The sequence below is a fragment of the Panthera leo genome, chromosome A2, assembly GCF_018350215.1.
Source record: "Panthera leo isolate Ple1 chromosome A2, P.leo_Ple1_pat1.1, whole genome shotgun sequence".
In the NCBI taxonomy this organism is placed as follows: Eukaryota; Metazoa; Chordata; class Mammalia; order Carnivora; family Felidae; genus Panthera; species Panthera leo.
The window spans coordinates 103699566-103722154 of NC_056680.1; the positions used below are offsets into that span (position 1 = coordinate 103699566).

Below are 22589 nucleotides of genomic sequence, written 5' to 3' on the forward strand. Positions count from 1 at the left end.
TCAACGTTAACTAAGACTGGAGTTAATGTGCTATCCTTTCTTGTTTTTTACTACAACAGAAATACTTCTAGTGTTTCAGAATTTGAGTATTATGCTGGCTGAGAGTCTGATATCTCTTTTTCTTTATTCTATACCAGTTCTTCCATGAGGATGTTATTTCAACCTCTTCTAGAAGAATTATTACCCATGTGCAATTTCGATCTATGGATTAAATTCAGGAATGTCTTCTATGATATCGTTGTGTTTTTTTTCCTGTTATATTTGGTGTTTGGTTTTTGTTGTTTACTATTCTAATTCTTCTCGTGGTCCTACCTTCAGGAACACCAGAGTTTCATATAGGGATCTCCCTTGCTGTTTCCATAACCATCATTTTTTAAAATTACAGTTCAGTTATATGGTCTTAAACTGCTCTATCACTGCCTCTTCTTCACAAGATATTTTTCCATTTTTAGTTCTAATGTTAATTCTACTTCTTCTTGTTTTCCAATTCCCCTCCATTTGAGTTCTGCCAAATCATTCATTCAATTTATGAGTTAAGCTTATTCAATATTCTTAACTCTTCTTTCTGTTTTTGGTTTGGAAAAATCATATTTCCTTTACTATTTTTAGTTTCTTGGAGAAAAGTTTGCCCTTACTTTCGTATCAACTCTAGGCTTGGGGCAGTACTATACTTAAGCTTGGCTGAAACTCACTAACTAGTTCATAGGGAAGCTCCTTGTGTCCTGGTATGTGTATAGTGATTTATTTATTTTTTTCAATATATGAAGTTTATTGTCAAATTGGTTTCCATACAACACCCAGTGCTCATCCCAAAAGGTGCCCTCCTCAATACCCATCACCCACCCTACCCTCCCTCCCACCCCCCATCAACCCTCAGTTTGTTCTCAGTTTTTAACAGTCTCTCATGCTTTGGCTCTCTCCCACTCTAACCTCTTTTTTTTTTTCCTTCCCCTTCCCCATGGGTTTCTGTTAAGTTTCTCAGGATCCACATAAGAGTGAAACCATATGGTACCTGTCTTTCTCTGTATGCCTTATTTCACTTAGCATCACACTCTCCAGTTCCATCCACGTTGCTACAAAAGGCCATATTTCATTCTTTCTCATTGCCACGTAGTATTCCATTGTGTATATAAACCACAATTTCTTTATCCATTCATCAGTTGATGGACATTTAGGCTCTTTCCATAATTTGGCTATTGTTGAGAGTGCTGCTATAAACATTGGGGTACAAGTGCCCCTATGCATCAGTACTCCTGTATCCCTTGAGTAAATTCCTAGCAGTGCTATTGCTGGGTCATAGGGTAGGTCTATTTTTAATTTTCTGAGGAACCTCCACACTGCTTTCCAGAGCGGCTGCACCACTTTGCATTCCCACCAACAGTGCAAGAGGGTTCCTGTTTCTCCACATCCTCTCCAGCATCTATAGTCTCCTGATTTGTTCATTTTGGCCACTCTGACTGGCGTGAGGTGATATCTGAGTGTGGTTTTGATTTGTATTTCCCTGATGAGGAGCGACGCTGAGCATCTTTTCATGTGCCTGTTGGCCATCCGGATGTCTTCTTTAGAGAAGTGTCTATTCATGTTTTCTGCCCATTTCTTCACTGGGTTATTTGTTTTTCGGGTGTGGAGTTTGGTGAGCTCTTTATAGATTTTGGATACTAGCCCTTTGTCCGATATGTCATTTGCAAATATCTTTTCCCATTCCGTTGATTGCCTTTTAGTTTTGTTGGTTGTTTCCTTTGCTGTACAGAAGCTTTTTATCTTCATAAGGTCCCAGTAGTTCATTTTTGCTTTTAATTCCCTTGCCTTTGGGGATGTGTCAAGTAAGAAACTGCTACGGCTGAGGTCAGAGAGGTCTTTTCCTGCTTTCTCCTCTAGGGTTTTGATGGTTTCCTGTCTCACATTCAGGTCCTTTATCCATTTTGAATTTATTTTTGTGAATGGTGTGAGAAAGTGGTCTAGTTTCAACCTTCTGCATGTTGCTGTCCAGTTCTCCCAGCACCGTTTGTTAAAGACACTCTTTTTTCCATTGGATGTTCTTTCCTGCTTTGTCAAAGATGAGTTGGCCATACGTTTGTGGGTCTAGTTCTGGGGTTTCTATTCTATTCCATTGGTCTATGTGTCTGTTTTTGTGCCAATACCATGCTGTCTTGATGACGACAGCTTTGTAGTAGAGGCTAAAGTCTGGGATTGTGATGCCTCCTGCTTTGGTCTTCTTCTTCAAAATTACTTTGGCTGTTCGGGGCCTTTTGTGGTTCCATATGAATTTTAGGATTGCTTGTTCTAGTTTCGAGAAGAATGCTGGTGCAATTTTGATTGGGATTGCATTGAATGTGTAGATAGCTTTGGGTAGTATTGACATTTTGACAATATTTATTCTTCCAATCCATGAGCAGGGAATGTCTTTCCATTTCTTTATATCTTCTTCAATTACCTGCATAAGCTTTCTATAGTTTTCAGCATACAGATCTTTTACATCTTTGGTTAGAATTATTCCTAGGTATTTTATGCTTCTTGGTGTAATTGTGAATGGGATCAGTTTCTTTATTTGTCTTTCTGTTGCTTCATTGCTAGTGTATAAGAATGCAACTGATTTCTGCACATTGATTTTGTATCCTGCAACTTTGCAGAATTCATGTATCAGTTCTAGCAGACTTTTGGTGGAGTCTATCGGATTTTCCATGTATAATATCATGTCATCTGCAAAAAGCGAAAGCTTGACTTCATCTTTGCCAATTTTGATGCCTTTGATTTCCTTTTGTTGTCTGATTGCTGATGCCAAAACTTCCAACACTATGTTAAACAACAGCAGTAAGAGTGGGCATCCCTGTCGTGTTCCTAATCTCAGGGAAAAAGCTCTCAGTTTTTCCCCATTGAGGATGATGTGAGCTGTGGGCTTTTCATAAATGGCTTTTATGATCTTTAAGTATGTTCCTTCTATCCCGACTTTCTCAAGGGTTTTTACTAAGAAAGGGTGCTGAATTTTGTCAAAGGCCTTTTCTGCATCGATTGACAGGATCATACGGTTCTTATCTTTTCTTTTATTAATGTGATGTGTCATGTTGATTGATTTGCGAATGTTGAACCAGCCCTGCATCCCAGGAATGAATTCCACTTGATCATGGTGAATAATTCTTTTTATATGCTGTTGAATTCGATTTGCTAGTATCTTAGTGAGAATTTTTGCATCCATATTCATCAGGGATATTGGCCTGTAGTTCCCTTTTTTTACTGGGTCTCTGTCTGGTTTAGGAATCAAAGTAATACTGGCTTCATAGAAAGAGTCTGGAAGTTTTCCTTCCCTTTTTATTTCTTGGAATAGCTTGAGAAGGATAGGTGTTATCTCTGCTTTAAACGTCTGGTAGAACTCCCCTGGGAAGCCATCTGGTCCTGGACTCTTATTTGTTGGGAGATTTTTGATAACCGATTCAATGTCTTCGCTGGTTATGGGTCTGTTCAAGCTTTCTATTTCCTCCTGATTGAGCTTTGGAAGCATGTGGGTGTTTAGGAATTTGTCCATTTCTTCCAGGTTGCCCAATTTGTTGGCATATAATTTTTCATAGTATTCCCTGATAATTGCTTGTATCTCTGAGGGATTGGTTGTAATAATTCCATTTTCATTCATGATTTTATCTATTTGGGTCATCTCCCTTTTCTTTTTGAGAAGCCTGGCTAGAGGTTTGTCAATTTTGTTTATTTTTTCAAAAAACCAACTCTTGGTTTCGTTGATCTGCTCTACAGTTTTTTTAGATTCTATATTGTTTATTTCTGCTCTGATCTTTATTATTTCTCTTCTTCTGCTGGGTTTAGGCTGCCTTTGCTGTTCTGCTTCTATTTCCTTTAGGTGTGCTGTTAGATTTTGTATTTGGGATTTTTCTTGTTTCTTGAGATAGGCCTGGATTGCAATGTATTTTCCTCTCAGGACTGCCTTCGCTGCGTCCCAAAGCGTTTGGATTATTGTACTTTCATTTTCGTTTGTTTCCATATATTTTTTAATTTCTTCTCTAATTGCCTGGTTGACCCACTCATTCATTAATAGGGTGTTCTTTAACCTCCATGCTTTTGGAGGTTTTCCAGACTTTTTCCTGTGGTCGATTTCAAGCTTCATAGCATTGTGGTCTGAAAGTATGCATGGTATAATTTCAATTCTTATATACTTATGAAGGGCTGTTTTGTGACCCAGTATGTGATCTATCTTGGAGAATGTTCCATGTGCACTCGAGAAGAAAGTATATTCTGTTGCTTTGGGATGCAGAGTTCTAAATATATCTGTCAAGTCCATCTGATCCAATGTATCATTCAGGGCCCTTGTTTCTTTATTGACTGTGTGTCTAGATGATCTATCCATTTCTGTAAGTGGAGTGTTAAAGTCCCCTGCAATTACCACATTCTTATCAATAAGGTTGCTTATGTTTGTGAGTAATTGTTTTATATATTTGAGGGCTCCGGTATTCGGCGCATAGACATTTATAATTGTTAGCTCTTCCTGATGGATAGACCCTGTAAATATTATATAATGCCCTTCTTCATCTCTTGTTACAGCCTTTAATTTAAAGTCTAGTTTGTCTGATATAAGTATGGCTACTCCAGCTTTTTTTTGGCTTCCAGTAGCATGATAAATAGTTCTCCATCCCCTCACTCTCAATCTGAAGGTGTCCTCCGATCTAAAATGAGTCTCTTGTAGACAGCAAATAGATGGGTCTTGTTTTTTGATCCATTCTGATACCCTATGTCTTTTGGTTGGCGCATTTAATCCATTTACATTCAGTGTTATTATAGAAAGATACGGGTTTAGAGTCATTGTGATGTCTGTATGTTTTATGCTTGTAGTGATGTCTCTGGTACTCTGTCTCACAGGATCCCCCTTAGGATCTCTTGTAGGGCTGGTTTAGTGGTGACAAATTCCTTCAGTTTTTGTTTGTTTGGGAAGACCTTTATCTCTCCTTCTATTCTAAATGACAGACTTGCTGGATAAAGGATTCTCGGCTGCATATTTTTTCTGTTTAGCACACTGAAGATCTCGTGCCAATCCTTTCTGGCCTGCCAAGTTTCAAAAGAGAGATTGGTCACGAGTCTTATAGGTCTCCCTTTATATGTGAGGGCACGTTTATCCCTTGCTGCTTTCAGAATGTTCTCTTTATCCTTGTATTTTGCCAGTTTCACTATGATATGTCGTGCAGAAGATCGATTCAAGTTATGTCTGAAGGGAGTTCTCTGTGCCTCTTGGATTTCAATGCCTTTTTCCTTCCCCGGTTCAGGGAAGTTCTCAACTATTATTTCTTCAAGTATCCCTTCAGCACCTTTCCCTCTCTCTTCCTCCTCTGGGATACCAATTATGCGTATGTTATTTCTTTTTAGTGTATCACTTAGTTCTCTAATTTTCCCCTCATACTCCTGGATTTTTTTATCTCTCTTTCTCTCAGCTTCCTCTTTTTCCATAACTTTATCTTCTAGTTCACCTATTCTCTCCTCTGCCTCTTCAATCCGAGCTGTCGTCGTTTCCATTTTGTTTTGCATTTCGTTTAAAGCGTTTTTCAGCTCCTCATGACTGTTCCTGAGTCCCTTGATCTCTGTAGTGAGAGATTCTCTGTTGTCCTCTATACTGTTTTCAAGCCCAGCGATTAATTTTATGACTATTATTCTAAATTCACTTTCTGTTATATTATTTAAATCCTTTTTGATCAGTTCATTAGCTGTTGTTATTTCCTGGAGATTCTTCTGAGGGGAATTCTTCCGTTTGGTCATTTTGGATAGTCCCTGGAGTGGTGGGGACCTGCAGGGCACTTCCCCTGTGCTGTGGTGTATAACTGGAGTTGGTGGGCCAGGCTGCAGTCAGACCTGATGTCTGCCCCCAGCCCATCGCTGGGGCCACAGTCAGACTGGTGTGTGCCTTCTCTTCCCCTCTCCTAGGGGCGGGATTCCCTGTGGGGTGGCGTGGCCCATCTGGGCTACTTGCACACTGCCAGGCTTGTGGTGCTGGGGATCTGGCTATTAGCTGGGGTGGGTAGGCAAGGTGCACGGGGGCAGGAGGGGCAGGCTTAGCTCGCTTCTCCTTAGGTGATCCACTTCAGGAGGGGCCCTGTGGCAGTGGGAGGGAGTCAGATCAGCTGCGGGAGGTTTGGCTCCGCAGAAGCACAGAGTTGGGTGTTTGCGCAGAGGAGCGAGCAAGTTCCCTGGCAGGAACTGGTTCCCTTTAGGATTTTGGCTGGGGGATGGGCAGGGGAGATGGCGCTGGCGAGCGCCTTTGTTCCCCGCCAAGCTGAGCTCTGCCGTCCGGGGGCTCAGCAGCTCTCCCTCCCTTTGTCCTCCAGCCTTCCTGCTTTCTGAGCAGAGCTGTTAACTTATGACCTCCCAGACGCTAAGTCGCGCTTGCTGTCAGAACACACTCCGTCTGGCCCCTCGGCTTTTGCCAGCCAGTCTCGGGGGCTCTGCTTGGCCGGCAGGCCGCCCCTCCGCCCCGGCTCCCTCCCGCCAGTCCGTGGAGCGCACACCGCCTCGCTGCCCTTCCTACCCTCTTCCGTGGGCCTCTCGTCTGCGCTTGGCTCCGGAGTCTCCGTTCTGCTAATCCTCTGGCAGTTTTCTGGGTTATTTAGGCAGGTGTAGGTGGAATCTAAGTGATCAGCAGGACGTGCGGTGAGCCCAGCGTCCTCCTATGCCGCCATCTTCCAAACTCCGACTCTGTGTGTAGTGATTTAGAATTCTTGTCCACTGGCCACCAACCTTTAGTCCATCAGTCCATCAAACTGGTAGTCCTTTCTTGGCAGTAATGGCATAGTGAGCTTCTTATTCAGTCTTGCCTATTATGCCATTCTGTTTTCAAACAAACTCAAAGATGTTCCAGCAGCCCTTTCTCTTAACTCAGACCATGCCCTACTGATGAGGTGTCATTAGCTTAACCCTCACAAAGTTCAGGCTACTCAGAAATTTTGAGTGTTCACAGAAGGTGCAAAGATAGAATACCCTTCTAAGTGTCTTCCTTCAGTTAGTTAATTTTATCACATTCTCTAAATCTCTAAATCATTTGTGACTTGAGACTGTGACTGTTTCCTATTGTCACAAAAGAATAGACTTTCATTTGTATTTTTCATTCTTATTGATATCAGTCTGTTTGAAAGCAAAAAGTAGGGCAGATCTATCATCTTCAACTTGCAAGTTCTAGCAGTAATTCTAATACAATTAAGCAGAATTGTTGGCATTGACCATTTACTCTTTATTTCATTAGCTTCACTGATGTGGTGGAAAGTTTGAGCAAAACATAGGTCAAAATACCTGATTTTTGTCCCTTCTTCCCTGAGACTTTAACTTTCTTAATCATATATATTTATTCATATATATTCTTATATATAATTCTTAAATGCAAGAGACATTAATAACCAGTTTAATGTAAAGCTTAATCTATGGCCTAATAAGTTATAACATATAGGTAATTGCCATTTTGTTGTTAGATAGGCTATTTCTAATAGAATCTAAGCATCTGACAAATGATCTACAGATTTTTAAATGTGTTTGCTTATTTCAAACAACTAAATGGGAATATTAGGCTCTATGCAATGGTAGGTACTTTCCTAATTATAGTTTTAATTGACTGGTCAACATTAAATTAAATGTCTATAGCACGTTAACTCAATGACGGCAGGAGACACCTCAAGTTGCCTTGGAGGCTCATTTAATTACTTAGTGGGGGCCAAGTAACTAACGTAACTATAATACTTCAGGAAAAGAGATCAGGAAATCACTAGGATAAGAATAGTCAGAAAAGAATAAAACAGGGATTGAACTGAAACCATGATATAGAATCAGAAGTGAACACATATACAGACACATACGTGTAAGGAGTTGTAGGAACCTGGAGGATCAAGGCAAGATATCAAGCAACCATTAACGAGACCAAGACAGACCAAGACAGGACCAATACCACGAGATGAAGAAAAGAAAGATTACTGGTGTGGCTGAGAAAAAATACAACTGTCTAAGTACAAACAGGGGAAGGACTGGACATATCCTAAAAATGGTGACCAAAGGAACGCTATAGACAAACTACTGTCTAGATAAGTCAAGTGTTCATTTGTTTACTCATTTATTTAAACTATATCCTGCACTAAAAAGGCTTTAAAACCAGCTTTCAAAATCCACAGATAGCAAAATCACTAGGTAGCAATGAAGGAAGGAAAATAATGGGGGTGAGAAAAAGACGAAGCCAGCGGGTTACGGTAGTAAGCAACGTGCCTGCCGCACAGTCCTATTCATGTTCCCAGGAGCCAAAGCAAACAGGCACATGTGATCTGGTATAAGATTTCCAGGGCGACGAGGAAAGCCATTGAGCTGCTCGCCAGCAGCACATGGGTTGAGACTTCTGTGAAATTTATCTTATGTGTTTTTAATCAAGAGAACAGACTGTGTGATGGAGAAGATGACACTTTCAATGTCATTTCTACAATAAATATGATATAAAATTCTGAGTGATGCTACCATAATTTCACTCCGTTTAGTCCAAGTCATAACTGCATAAATAGTTCAGAAAAAGCAATTATGCAAATGATCCAGATAAGACACTCCCAGATGGTCTGGCTTATCCAAGAGCAAAATTTAGAATATCCAGAGAACATCATATCCTTTAGATAATCCTCAATGAATAATCCTCAATGAATATTTTCACAACAAGTAAATCACACATGAGAAAGTCCTTCATAATACAGTCATTATTTACCCAGAGATAATTTGACAAATAATTTCTGTCTAGAACATGCAGCCAATTAATTACATGTTTTCTAAACTACTCATGATTAAATACCATCTACTTAATTTTTTCTGGGCCTTCCTTTTTTTTTCCCCTCTGGGGAGATTTATTCCATTTTATAAAATGTGAAAGAAAATTATTCTTAGGTATAGCTCCCTGGGTTGCTATTTAGATTTTGTTTATAGGGTAATTCTAAAAAAGCTATGAACTTGGAGAGATTACAAGTATGCTTTTCTCTCACTAAAGTAAGTATCTGAATTCAAAATCCCAAAACTCCAGCTACTGGGTAAGTTTCTTGTTCCCCCATTGGAGGTGGAAACAGTTCTACTGACTTAGAGAAGAAGTGTCATCTCACGGAGACTAACTGATGCTATGGCTTTTGGACAGCAAAGTTTCAATTCACTCTAGCAGTACAGGGCCTAAACATGACTAAAACAGAAATAATGTCAGGAAACCCACAAAAGCTCAAATGCCTTAAGTAGAAAATCTTATGCTTGAGCGTAGCTCATTCTAGGTTGTATACATATGAATCTCAGGACTTAGTACAGCAGAGTCTTAAGTACTTTCTAGCCCATGGCTTGGACAGTGAGACACACACAGTTAACGGTTATAAAATGTTACCTCAAATCGGCAGCCTTCCCCGTCTTGTTAGTACACGTAACCTCTCTGGTCTGATATCCAATCTGGATGTCCCAATATTTGTTCTCTTGTCGGTTCTGTCTGTTTCTGTTTCTTTTCTTCTTAATAAGTTCACGGGCTTCTGGATCCTTCACTCCTTTTCCTCGGTCCTTTTCCCGTTCTTTATTCTTCCCGCGTCTCCTTGCCTGTCTTACTTGTCTGGAGTGAGGCATTGAGCACGAGCTCCAGGGCCCCACGTGCAAGCTGTACATGGTCTCTTCATCCTCACACGGGCTGGACTGGCACACCTGAAACTCTGTCAAGTTCGGGCAGCCGGAGCCTCCAAACTGGGGTGGCGCTACCACATGCCGTGTCCGGTGCTGGAGCCCACTGCCACACGTCTTGGAGCATTCTGACCAGGCAGAAAACTCAGACACAATGCAATCTTGCTGGCAGGGGATGAGACAGGCCTGTTCCAGGAGAGGTTTGGGCTCAAAGTACTCGCAAATGATATCCTCTGCCGGAATGTCTTTCTCTTTCTGGATGCATGTTATCTCTCTCACCTGAATGCCTTCCTCCCCTTTAACGCACTCAAGGGGTTTCTCCAGGCTTTTGGAAATCACAGGCTGACAGTGATTCCAGGGTCCCAGCCTCCAGTCATACAACTCCTTGTGCCAGTCACACACTTTGAAACAGTTTTGCTGATTACTGGGTCTCTCGGCCTGTTTACAGTTTGTGTGTAACGTTGTCCAGCCTTCCACATGAGCACACCACACAGCCCGGGTTTGAATGCCTCCTGGGCCACATTCATCTCCCATGCATCGGCCCCACGGACCTGAAAATGACACAAGAGTTAACAGTGCCACTGGAAGAAAACTATAAATTATTTCACTTTCCGGAAAGACGTGTCAAGATCTAGTACGTTAAGTCTCCCTGAAGTGTTATAAAGTAGGTCTCTGCACATGACTGCTGGAAAGTAATGATCTGCACTCAGTAGTGTTGCAAAGGGAGAAGTATGTCACAGAGTCTATATACGGTAACTTCTGGGACACGTTCATTTCGGGGCCTTTCGGGATTATTAGGATTGCTTTTCTTCATTTCCTTAATTTTAGGTGGAGGACCCTTGCTCGTAAAGGACATCAGGAATTAGTCACAGTGCAAACATTACTCCTCGCCTTGTAACTATCAAATCCACATCAGTAACAGGCAAGGAAGGTGGCCCCTTGTGAACAACTTCAGCTCCTACAGGCTTCTCTTTTCCAGAGCAGTTAAGGATTTTGTAGAACGTGTTCTCCTCTTTCTCATTTTCTAATTCTGCGCATACTGTGACTATAAGAGTCTAGTGGGTATATATGTGTGTACTGGCAGAAGTGTTAACTTTCTGGTAACCAAAGCTGGGAAGTGACAAATTTTCATTTAAGCACATACTGCCTTTAAATTTACTCCCCTCCAAATTAATTTTTTCTCATCTCCCCAGTGAAGGATAAAGACGGGCAAGAGAATTAAAATTTAACTAAAGAACTCTTATGACTTTCTGTATGTTAAAGGGTTTTTGGGAGTTTTAATCAATTCATTTGTTTCCTAAATAGAAACTATTGGGGATTATATAGCTGTTTTATGGAACACTTAAGTCAGTGGCTTTAGAATGAAGTATGAGCTTTTTAGCTTAGAATCCTTCTTAGCATAAACCGAAACCTTCTTATTTGCACATTTTTTTTAATTACAAAAGGAATTCCAGTGTTTTGAGAGATGTCTCAATTTGTGAAATTGAGAATTATTTTGGAATTTTAAACAAAATGATCATATATAATTTCATGATTTTCAAAATATGGTCCATGGAATCTGAGGGACTATTTGGCATAGCCTAGAGTCATCTTCAACAGGTGGTATCAGAAGGTGAGGACCAGCATAAAGGATTGGGCTCTAGAGTCCCCAGCCAAATTCCACTGCCCTTCTGATCACTGTTGTTATAAGAAAAGCTCCGTTATTATTATTTATTTGTACATATGCTGATATTATGCATAAGATTTTGTCAGATATGAGACTTCTGCTGGAAAGTGAAAACCATGAAACGAAGCCAACAGATTCACTCCAATGATGAGAAAAACAGGTGACAAGAAGGGGAAGTGATTTTCCAAGTTCACATCTTGAATGAATAAAAAAAAAATTATGCTGGATTTCAGATTCTTGTCCTGACTTATAGTCTAGCCTAGATCTGATTTATGATCAGATTTATGATTTAGCCTAGATCTCAGAGCTTGAGACTTAGATATTCCTATGCAAAATGATTAATCTAGAAAGAATGCAATAAGAAGAATGTGTTCATTATGTGTAAACATTTAATTTTGTTTAACTAGGAACATGTTTACAATTTGATGATGCCAACTTCATTACAAACGGAATAACGGAGTTGTAAACAGGACAGTATTTTCAGTCAATATCCTTTCTAATCATTATTGCATGAAACTATGAATTGGATATTTGGCATACCCATTTCACTACTTTATGAAGTTCACATGTAGAGTTATAAGGGACTTAAAATACATTTAGGGAAATAGTCTTAGCAGAGTGATGTCAAAACTTTATGAGCTAAGAAAGTCAGTGAGTTTGCTACAACTGTCATCATGCAATATCTGATGATATCTTAATTTTATTTTTAATTTGTCAAAGGGAACTATACGTTCATGTGTCTTGATGCTCTGAGAAATTTTCTAAATATACTGTTTGGGAATCTAAACCTAGATGCTTTTCAAAGGAACACAGGGATATGTATAAAATTTTAGATTTAATCCCATACATCTTTGGTATTTTTTCCTCTTTCCTACTGTGCTTAAACAAAACAATAATCTCTATTTCCCACTCTAAACAAAGAATATAAAGGTATATTTATGCTGGACCATCAAGTTAGGAGCAAACCATATATACACATATCAGTTTCAAAGTGTAAGTGTCTTGAAATAACCCAGAGTCTAAACCCCAGAGGCAATTAAGCAAAATTCCTTGATATTTTATTGTTTTCCAACCTTTGATGTTCATTATGAGATTGGACTAATGAATCAGATTAGGACTATTAAGAAGCTAGTCTCTCTTTAAAGTTTAAATTTATATTCCACTTAGGTATACAGTGTAATATTAGTTTCAGGTATGCAATTTAGTGATTCAATACTTACAACACTCAACCATCATCACAAGTGGCACTCCTTAATCCTAATCACCTATGTAATCCATCACCACACCCTCCCCCCAACATTCCTTCTGGTAACTATTAGTTTGTTCTCTATAGTTAAGAGTGTGTTTCTTGGTTTGCCTTTATCTCTCTTTTCCCTGTGCTTGTTTGTTTCTTAAATTTCACATATGAATTAAATCACATAGTATTTCTCTTTTTCCTACTGAGTTGCTTCACTTAGTATAATACTCTTTAGCTCCATCCACATCATTGCAAATGGCAAGATTTTATTCTTTTATATGGCTAATATTCTATTACGTGTGTGTGTGTCACATCTTCCTTATTCACTCATCTTCCTCATTCATCCATTCATTCATCATTCATTCATTCATTCATTCATGAGACATTTGGGCTCTTTCCATAATTTGACTATTATAGATAATGCTGCTATAAACATAGGGAAGTATGTATCCCTCTGAATTAGTATTTTTGGATTCTTTGGGTAAATACTTAGTAGTACAACTGCTGGATCATAGAGTAGTTCTATTTTTAACTTCCTGAGAAACTTTCATACTCTTTTCCAAAGTAGTTGCACAGTTTGCATTCCCAACAGCAGTGTAAGAGGTTTCTCCCTTTCCCCACATCCTTGAAGTATGGTTAGAGAGAACATACCTCAACATAATAAAGACCATATATTAAATACCCAGAGTTAATGTCATCCTCAATGTGGAAAAACTGAGAGGTATTGCTCTATGGTCAGGAAAAAGACAGTGATGCCCAATCTTACCACTGTTATTTAACATAGTACTAGAAGTCTTAACCACAGCAATCAGACATCAAAAAGAAGCAAAAGGGGAGCACCTGGGTGGCTCAGTTGGTTAAGCGCCTGACTTTGGCTCAGGTCATGATCTCACAGCTTGTGAGTTCGAGCCCCGTGTCGGACTCTGTGCTGACAGCTCAGAGCCTGGAGTCTGCTTCAGATTCTATGTCTCCCTCTTCCCTGTGCCCCTCCCCTGCTTGCACTCTGTCTCTCTCTCTCTCTCTCACTCAAAAATAAATAAACTTAAAAAAATTTTTTTAATTAAAAAAAATAAAAGGCATCCAAATCAGCAAGGACAAAGTGAAATTTTCCCTATTTGCAAATGACATGATACTCTATATAAAAAATGCAAAAGACTCCACCAAAAAACTGCTAGAAGTGATACACAAATTCAACAGTTGTAGGATACAAAATCAACATACAAAAATCTATTGCATTTCTATATACCAATAATGAAGCAGCAGAAAGAGAAATTAAGGAATCAATCCCGTTTACAATTGCACCAAAAACAGTAAGATACCCAGGAATCAACCTAACCCAAGAGGTGAAAGACCTGTGCTCTGAAAAATATAAAACATTGATGAAAGAAACTGAAGATGACACAAATAATGGAAAGACATTTGATGCTCATGGATTGGGAGAACAAACTGTTAAAATGTCTCTACTACCCAAAGGAATCTACACATTTAATGCAAGCCCTGTCAAAATACCACCAGCATTTTTCACACAGCTAGAACCATCCTCAAGTTTATATGCAATTACAAAAGGATACCAAATAGCCAGAGCAATCTAGAAAAAGCAAAGCAAAGCTAGAGGTGTCAAAATTCCAGGCTTCAAGCTGTATTACAAAGCTGTAGCAATCAAAACAGTATGGTACCAGCACACACACACACACACACACACACACACACACACACACAAACATAGATCAATGAAACAAAAAAAGAAAATACAGTTATGAAACCCCATCTATATGGTCAGTTGATCTTAAACAAAGCAGGAAAGAATATCCAATGGGAAAAAGACTATCTTCAACAAACAGCATCAGGAAAACTGGACAGCAACATCGAAAGAATGAAACTGGACCACATTCTTATACCATACACAAAAATAAATTCAAAATGGATGAAAGACCTGAATGTGAGACCTGAAACCATACAAATACTAGAGGAGAACACAGGCAGTTACTTCTTTGTCATTGGCCATAGCAACTTCTTTCTAGATGTGCCTTCTGAGGCAAAGGAAACAAAAGCAAAAATAAACTATTGGGTCTACATCAAGACAAAAAGCTTATGCAGAGTGAAGGAAACAATCAACAAAACTAACATACAACCTATGGAATGGGAGAAGATATTTGCAAATGGCATATCTAATAAACAGTATCCAAAATCTATAAAAAACTTATCAAACTCAACACCCCCAAAAATAATCCAACGAAAAACTGGCAGAAGACATGAATGGACATTTTCCCAAAGAAGACATCCAGATGGCCAATAGACATGAGAAGATGCTCAACATCACTGATCATCAGGGAAATACAAATCACAACTACAGTGCAGTATCACCTCATATTTGTCAGAATAGCTAAAGTCAACAATACAAGAAGTGAGGCCTTTATCCTCAAAGTACAAACAACAACAAAAAATTCATAACAAAGTTATAAATTTGGAACTTATTTGGACTTTTAATATAGGTTTAGGTACCATTAATGGGTGCATTTTAATTGATAAAAACTAATATTTTATTACAGAAATCTTAGTATACAAAGTGTGAAATTATTTCAAGTCTGCTAGTTATTGCTGAGTAAGGAAATACACCTACCAAAACCAAAACCTCCAAAATTATGAAGCAGAACTATGTAACAGTAGATAATTATTAAGTTTTAAAAATACCCTAGAAAAGAAATGACAAAGATATTAAACTTACAAGCCAAGTTATAGCTACAACTCCAGGCTTACATCTAAATTTATTAAAAATAAAAGTGTATGATGGTTATTTTGAAAATGACTCATGGTTTATTAATACTGTATTAGATAGAGTTCCCTTTAGACATATTCTCAGAATATGTGTTTCTCACATTATGTTTAACACAATTTCAATCAATTGATTGAATAACTGTTTGCCTATTGCATTAGACTGACTCTATGATCCCTACAGTAGAGAATTTGCTGGTCTTCTGCAACATTTGGTTTGATTATGTTTTAATTTTCAGGTCTGGCTTTTGTATGAATTTCAACTGTTTTGCTCAGAAAAAAGAGAATTAAGTTTTCAGACCATAATATTCAAAGCATTTACATGACTGATGTCAATGCCAGGAGAAGGAAAGAAATCGAGTTCAAGAAAATTTCTATACTATTTCATATACAGTAAAAATGAGCAAGCAATTCTAAAGTTTAGATAACTACTAAAGGCATACATTCTAAATACAATACAACTGAATTTCTTTCCAAAATCTATTACCATAGATTCTATTAACCAGCTATTCACAGACAACACTCTTGGGTGTATTTTATTCCGAGTATATTTACATTGAGAACCAGGAGATAGGGTATCCCCAGAAAATTCCATGGAGATCTACAAAAATACTCACTAGGTAAGGTAAAATAAAATGCATGAAGGCACCAGTGAAAGTAGAGGTGGCAATTTTACCACAGTTGAACCTGAAAAAGCTCATTTGCTTTGCAGACTTTGATTGCTGTCTTATCTTTTCACTGCACCTTGGGTATTGCATGTGTGTCCAATTAATAGACCTCTTCAAAAAAAAAAACAAACCACATCTTTACCATTGTACACCCAACTAAGGACTGTCTACTTCTGTCCTCCAGTCTTAAAATAATCACACACTGAACAGAAAGGAGACCACATCTAAAACTGTTCTTGACAGCTAAGAATTGTGAACCCAATTAGCTACCATGTTGCAAGAAAAACAAACGTTTGAAAGTGCAATTGGGAAGCACAATATGCAAACTCTATCAAGCAAAATATGAAGTCCTCTCCCAAGTACAATATGAGAATGTGATATTTACCTCCTATGTGTCTGCATAAATGTTAAACTGGACCCTTATAGCTCATATTACCAGGAATGGGAAGTAGCAGTGTTGGAAAGGTGGTGTGTGTGTGTGTGTGTGTGTGTGTGTGTGTGTGTGTGTGTATAGGGATGTTCACTTTTTAACAAGAACAGAAATACTTCCTTATTTCATTTATTGTTCTTGTTCATGATTACATAGGGGGAACTTGGAATCTAACGGAAAAAAAAAAACAAAGGATAACCAGCTTTCTGCTTAAGGTCTTGGATAATATCTCTTTATGAATGGAAATGTATTCCTACATACAGATTTGTAGGATTGTGCTCGTTCAGTATCATGCAATACTTTTCTAGGATTTAGGTCAATGAATATACATAGAATACTTAGCTTGACAGATTTTATGTAAATTGAGAAATGTCACTAAAAAGAAGTTAAAGCAACTATTTACACACCCCAAATATTTATGTAATGGACAGACTCACGATACAAATATATTTACTTGTAACTGTTGCAGAATTACATTTCGCAAAAACAAATTTCAAGGAGTGCTACTTGGCTTAGTTTTCCATACAGTAGTACTTCAAATATAATTGTTAATTCACTTCCCAAAATTGTTCATAAAATAATGAATTTATTTTTATTCCTGCTAAACAGGATTTTATAACATGTTTATTCTCTTTGTGTCATTCAAAAGTCTCTATTTTAGTCCACAAAAGGTGGCCTTCTAAATTTAAAATTAGTATTTGGCCCACCATATTCAATATTGACTACTTCCAAGACTACTTATTGTATGTCAAGGGCATGAGAACAATAAAAGTTTGAGTCTATAAAAGGATACATTATTGACAGGTGGCCAGCAACTGTTCCAAAGAGCCTTATAAAAGATAAACACTATAAAAGAAGCATGAGAAAATTATGCAAACTACTTTCTGCCCTTGTTTGCCATAAAACTCTCAACTGAGCTAGTTTCTTGTTTGACTAAATGTGTTTGCATCCTTCAAATGAGAGAGTGCATTTTCCCTCCTGGATTTGGTTACGGAACAGCATGTCCTAGTTTGCCAAGATCAAGAAGTGTACAAGCAGCTTAGTAACATACTGAATTCTATGTCATAAATGCTGTGCAATATCCTATTTTCAAATCCACAATTCACAGAATTTTTAAAAATTCTATTTGTTTTTACTCAAGCAAATCAGCATATGAAAAGTAAGATATCAAGGCTAGCAGGAAGAAAAATTCCTCACAAATCCCACGAACTAAAGGCAACTAGTCATATATTTGCTGCCATCCTATTAGGCAATTAAAATATATTTAAATAAATTTGGGATCTTGCTATAAGTTGTTTTATATTCTGCATTTTTATTTAACAGTATGTTATAAAAAGAATTCCATTTTAATAGATGTGAGGGAGGCCTCAGATACACACACACACACACACACACACACACACACACACACACACACAGACTGGACCCACTGGAGAGTTAATCCTGTTTGCTCTTCATAGTTGTACAATTAGATCTATACATGGTTGCATACTATGTTGTATCAATTTGCCATGATTTATCTAACATAGTCTATTTGTAGATATTTAGATCTTTTCCCCAAGTGTTTCAAACATTATAGAGAATGCTACAATGAACATCTATTGTACACAGGTCAGGAAATTCAGTCAAAGTTTTGCAAATTTTCAAGCCTTTGGTACATCTAGTATGGCAGAAGAGCTCACCAAAATGTCCCAGGTTTCCCTTCCACCAGCAATTACCGAGTATATTTTCTCCCTGATATCTACAGACTGTGATTTCTCCAGATTTGGACTTCCATTGGGGAAATCTTACGTACCCCTTTCTTTGCAGGTTCCATCCTTTGACTCTTTTAACTATAAAGACAGTGTTTATTCCTTTAAATCCAATCCTTTGAGTCCTGTGGCCTCCAGAAAGCCTTCAAGCTTTTGGAGAATTGATGTTATCCTTTCCCTTTCTCAGCACTGAAACATAATTTTGCTTATTTTGAACTCATTTGATCATTTCAAAGGATTTCGCTGTGGGTAGAAGCAAACACCTTGACTTAAATGGTCTTGAAATTGTTTCACAGATTGGTAATCCAAATGCCCGGCATACTGTGCCATTGGTTATCATACCACTTGATTTAATTATGAACATGTTGTCTGTCTAGGAGACCCCTCCGTACATATTTATGAGCACAAAACAGATAAAATTTTGATTAACTTACTGACCTAAAGTCGATGAAAATTCTTTAAAAAGTAAAACAAAAGGAGAGCTCATAGCTTCTTTGACTTGAGTTTTAATTTCATTTTAATTTAAAATATAACTCTCAAATGACAAATCAGTTTGGTGAATGAGGAGAGATCACTGTAAGTCAAGATGAGCTTTCATCTTCAATAAGTAATTAAAATTTAATAAAAAATATATAAGAATATAAAATTAAATGTACAAAATTAGAACAAGCTCTTTAAATATGATGAGACAATGAATGAAGAATCAGTGATAGGAGAGATGATTCTATAGTTGTCAAATATATTATGTCCCTATCATGTTTTTTGTCTCATAAGAAAGTTACTTAGCCTCTCTGGATCTTGGTTTCCCCCATTTGTAAAATACAGTATAAACCGTATCATTAACTTCCATCGTCTTGTAATGCTATGAGAAACAAAGACTGAGTTATCAACATTATGAGAAATGTTGGAGCACCTGGCTTAGTGGGTTAAGCATCCAACTTGGGCTCAGATCATAATCTTACAGTTGTTGAGTTCAAGCCCTGCATCAGGTGTGCGCTCACAGTGTGAAGCCTGGAGCCTGCTTCAGATTCTCTCTCTCTCTCTCTCTCTCTCTCTCTCTCTCTCTCGGCCCCTTCCCCATTCACACTCTGTCTCTCTCTCTCTCTCAAAAATGAATATGTTAAAATTAAAAAAAAATTATTATGAGAAATATTTATAATAAAGTTGTTTTTTTTCCTCATGCAAAAAAGACTTTCATTTTTACGTGACTTAGTATTTTAAAGTCTGTATGCATCAGTGATGATTTCTTTAGGCTAGATTCCAATGAGGTGAATAACTGGGTGAAAGGGTATTGAGAATTTTAAAGTTTTTAAATACACATTGCTTAACTGAGTTTTCTGAGAAACTTGTGGAAATATAATCATGACACCCTAATCGGCATTGTTACTATAAATATTTTTGTTACTTTAATAAATACAAATCCATTAAAAAAATTTTTTTAATGTTTATTTTTGAGAGAGAGGGAGAGAGACAGAACTCAAGGAGGGGAGAGACAGAGAGAGACAGAAACACAGTCTGAAGGAGGCTCCAGGGTCTGAGCTGTCAGCACAGAACCGATACAGGGCTCGAACCCACAAACCGTGAGATCATGACCTGAGCTGAAGACGGAAGCTTAACTGACTGAACCACCTAGATGCCCCCCGGTTCACTATTGTTTTAATTGAATTCTTATTAGATATGACCTTGAACATAATTATTTCCTCTTCTGTGATTTGTTCAATTAGTTTATTTTCCAGTGATATCATGGCTCTTTATCTTAATACAGTTTGTTGGTGCTATTAACATTCTCTATGCCCTTTAAAAATGTAGTATGTTCTCTTTCCTACTTTTTTGGCTACGATGATTTTTATGTTTTCAATATGCAAGCTTCTCACTAACACAATCTTATGCTTCTTCCATTGCTTTTAGGCTGAAAAATATCTTCAAGTACAAAGATATAAATAGACATTACTCGTTAAATTATACAAAACTTCCATTCTCTTTATAGATTCATTTAAAACATCTATATTAAACCCATCAGGATTTTATTTTGGGTATGTTTAAAGGCAAACTTTGAACATTTTATTTTCTCCATAGTTAGGTAATTTTACCAAGAATACACAAAACTATTATTTTAAGGTACTCACTAGCATCAAAACATGGAAATGAGAACGGCTTAAATACTTCATCCCTAGATTTTATTTCTGTATTTCATTTTATTGCCATACTTTGTTATTACTATATTTTATTTATTTGTACAGTATACAGTATACTTCCACATCTATAATCTCATTTGATTTTTATATCATGTTAGACATGAATAGATTATTATATTACAGAGTAGGTTTAATCTTTTAAGACTAGAGAAAAATATAAAGCCATAAATGGCCCAAATATTTCTATTGTTTCATAGGATGCAGTTAAACATCCAAAAAAAGAAAAGTTATATTAGCTATATGTGATGAATCCAGATGGAGAATTCATGTTGCCATAATGAAGAGTCCTTAACTTTTGAATAATGTCCCATTCAAGTACTGGGATGCCCAAACTAATTTCTTAAGGAAAAGTATTCTTCAAGATAATAAACTACAAAGTCAGGGTTTCCCTTCCAAGCTTATAAAATTTGTTAGAACTTCAACTACAACACAACAAAATGGCGCACTAACAGCATTAATGTATATCAACATTAAAAACACCTACTTGAGCAGTTGCACTGCCATTCTACAAAACAATATTTAACTCCACTCCCCTATTTCCCCAAAATAACAAAAAAAAAACCCTGATGTTTGTATGAGATTCCATTACACATGTAATTGGCAACAAAATATATATAAAATACAAATAGAAATTGTTGATCATAAAAATATGTAAACTCCATAGACTTGAAGATATGCCAATTCATTAATTTAATCTTTCCTACCTTGCTCTAGAGAATGGCTTTAAGGTAGCAACATCAAATTTACTCTGAGTATATGCTGTCATTGGTTCTGTCTTATCATTGACACTAAAGCATGGCAATGAGCGTTATAGAATGATTCCTTCAAAAATGTGAAACACGTAAAAATTTCTAAGCATACCTTAGATCTTTGGTTACAATGGTCTCAAAGTCAGATACCTTTGAAGAATGTACATATTCAACAGTCTGAGCTCAATGGCTCTAAAGGAACTAAGTCAATAGGGTTTTTGGAGATATGGGATCCTATCATTTATAATTCTTACTTCATCCCAGAGAACTTTGAAATAAATAGTAAGTGAGGTCTTCATATGGCCAATCAAATTAAAAGCTTGCTGTCTTGTCTTGGATTATCCCAAAAGTAGAACTTGAGAGCAAAGCTTGTATGAAAGTAGTTTATTTCAGAATTGATTCCACAGAGATCCCCATATAAAAGAGTTAGATGCAAAGGAAGCCTAGGCAAAGTGTTTACATAATTTATTTGATATTATGGACCCATATGGGCCTGATCCTTATCTCCCAAATATTCCATTTCTTTTTTTTAATTTTTTTTTTCAACGTTTTTTTTTTTTTTTTTTTTTTTGAATTTATTTTTGGGACAGAGAGAGACAGAGCATGAACGGGGGAGGGGCAGAGAGAGAGGGAGACACAGAATCGGAAACAGGCTCCAGGCTCCGAGCCATCAGCCCAGAGCCTGACGCGGGGCTTGAACTCACGGACCGCGAGATCGTGACCTGGCTGAAGTCGGACGCTTAACCGACTGCGCCACCCAGGCGCCCCTACAAATATTCCATTTCCATTGCACACTGGATTTTTATTATGTGTAGTCAACCATTTTATTTGATGAGTTTCATAACAGCCAGCTCAGGATATAAAACTTCAGTCAGGGTCAGCTGGTGTCCAATGTGCAATATCTATTAGGACACAACAGCAAGCCAGGATCTGGATGTGGGTGTTATATACTATTTTTTTTCTCCTAAAGGTAAATCTCTGTAGAAAGCATGGTTTTGCTCCCAAAACATAGTTGTTCATGCTGCAATTCTCCAATTAAAGGTAGCCGGAGATTCCAATTGGAGAATTGCAGCATAAACAACTATGTTTTGGGAGCAAAACCATGCTCTCTCAGAAATCTGTCTAATAACATCAGATCTTCTGGGCCATTATGACCTGGCTAGCTTAGCAGCTTGCACCATAGCCTGGATCTGTTATCCAGAGGTCTCTACTGCAGGATCCATTCAAATCTGGCAGTCTTCCTACCAATAAATAGACAGTGGTAATATCCCCAAGTATGATACATGCTCCTTTCAGAATACAAAAAGGCTGTGGTGTAGCCAGCCTCCAAAATAGCCCCCAATGATCCCTACTTTTGGTATTCATGCCTTTCTATATAGTTCGCTCAAAACCTGAATAGAATTGACTTGTGGAACCACTAAGATGTAACAGGAACACTGGTATGTGGTATAAAAGTCTAGGTCAAAAAAGCTACTAGGGCTC

General features: G+C 37.7%; 1 protein-coding gene across 2 annotated transcripts in view; it reads right to left on the reverse strand.

Moving 5' to 3' along the window:
* Positions 1–22589, reverse strand: part of THSD7A (thrombospondin type 1 domain containing 7A) — a 433981-nt gene that overhangs the window by 250744 nt on the left and 160648 nt on the right. For both annotated transcript variants that reach the window (XM_042918979.1, XM_042918974.1), the window contains exon 2: positions 9359–10190. In XM_042918979.1, the coding sequence (XP_042774913.1) occupies positions 9359–10190 (832 nt within the window). The remainder of the gene's footprint in view (positions 1–9358; positions 10191–22589) is intronic.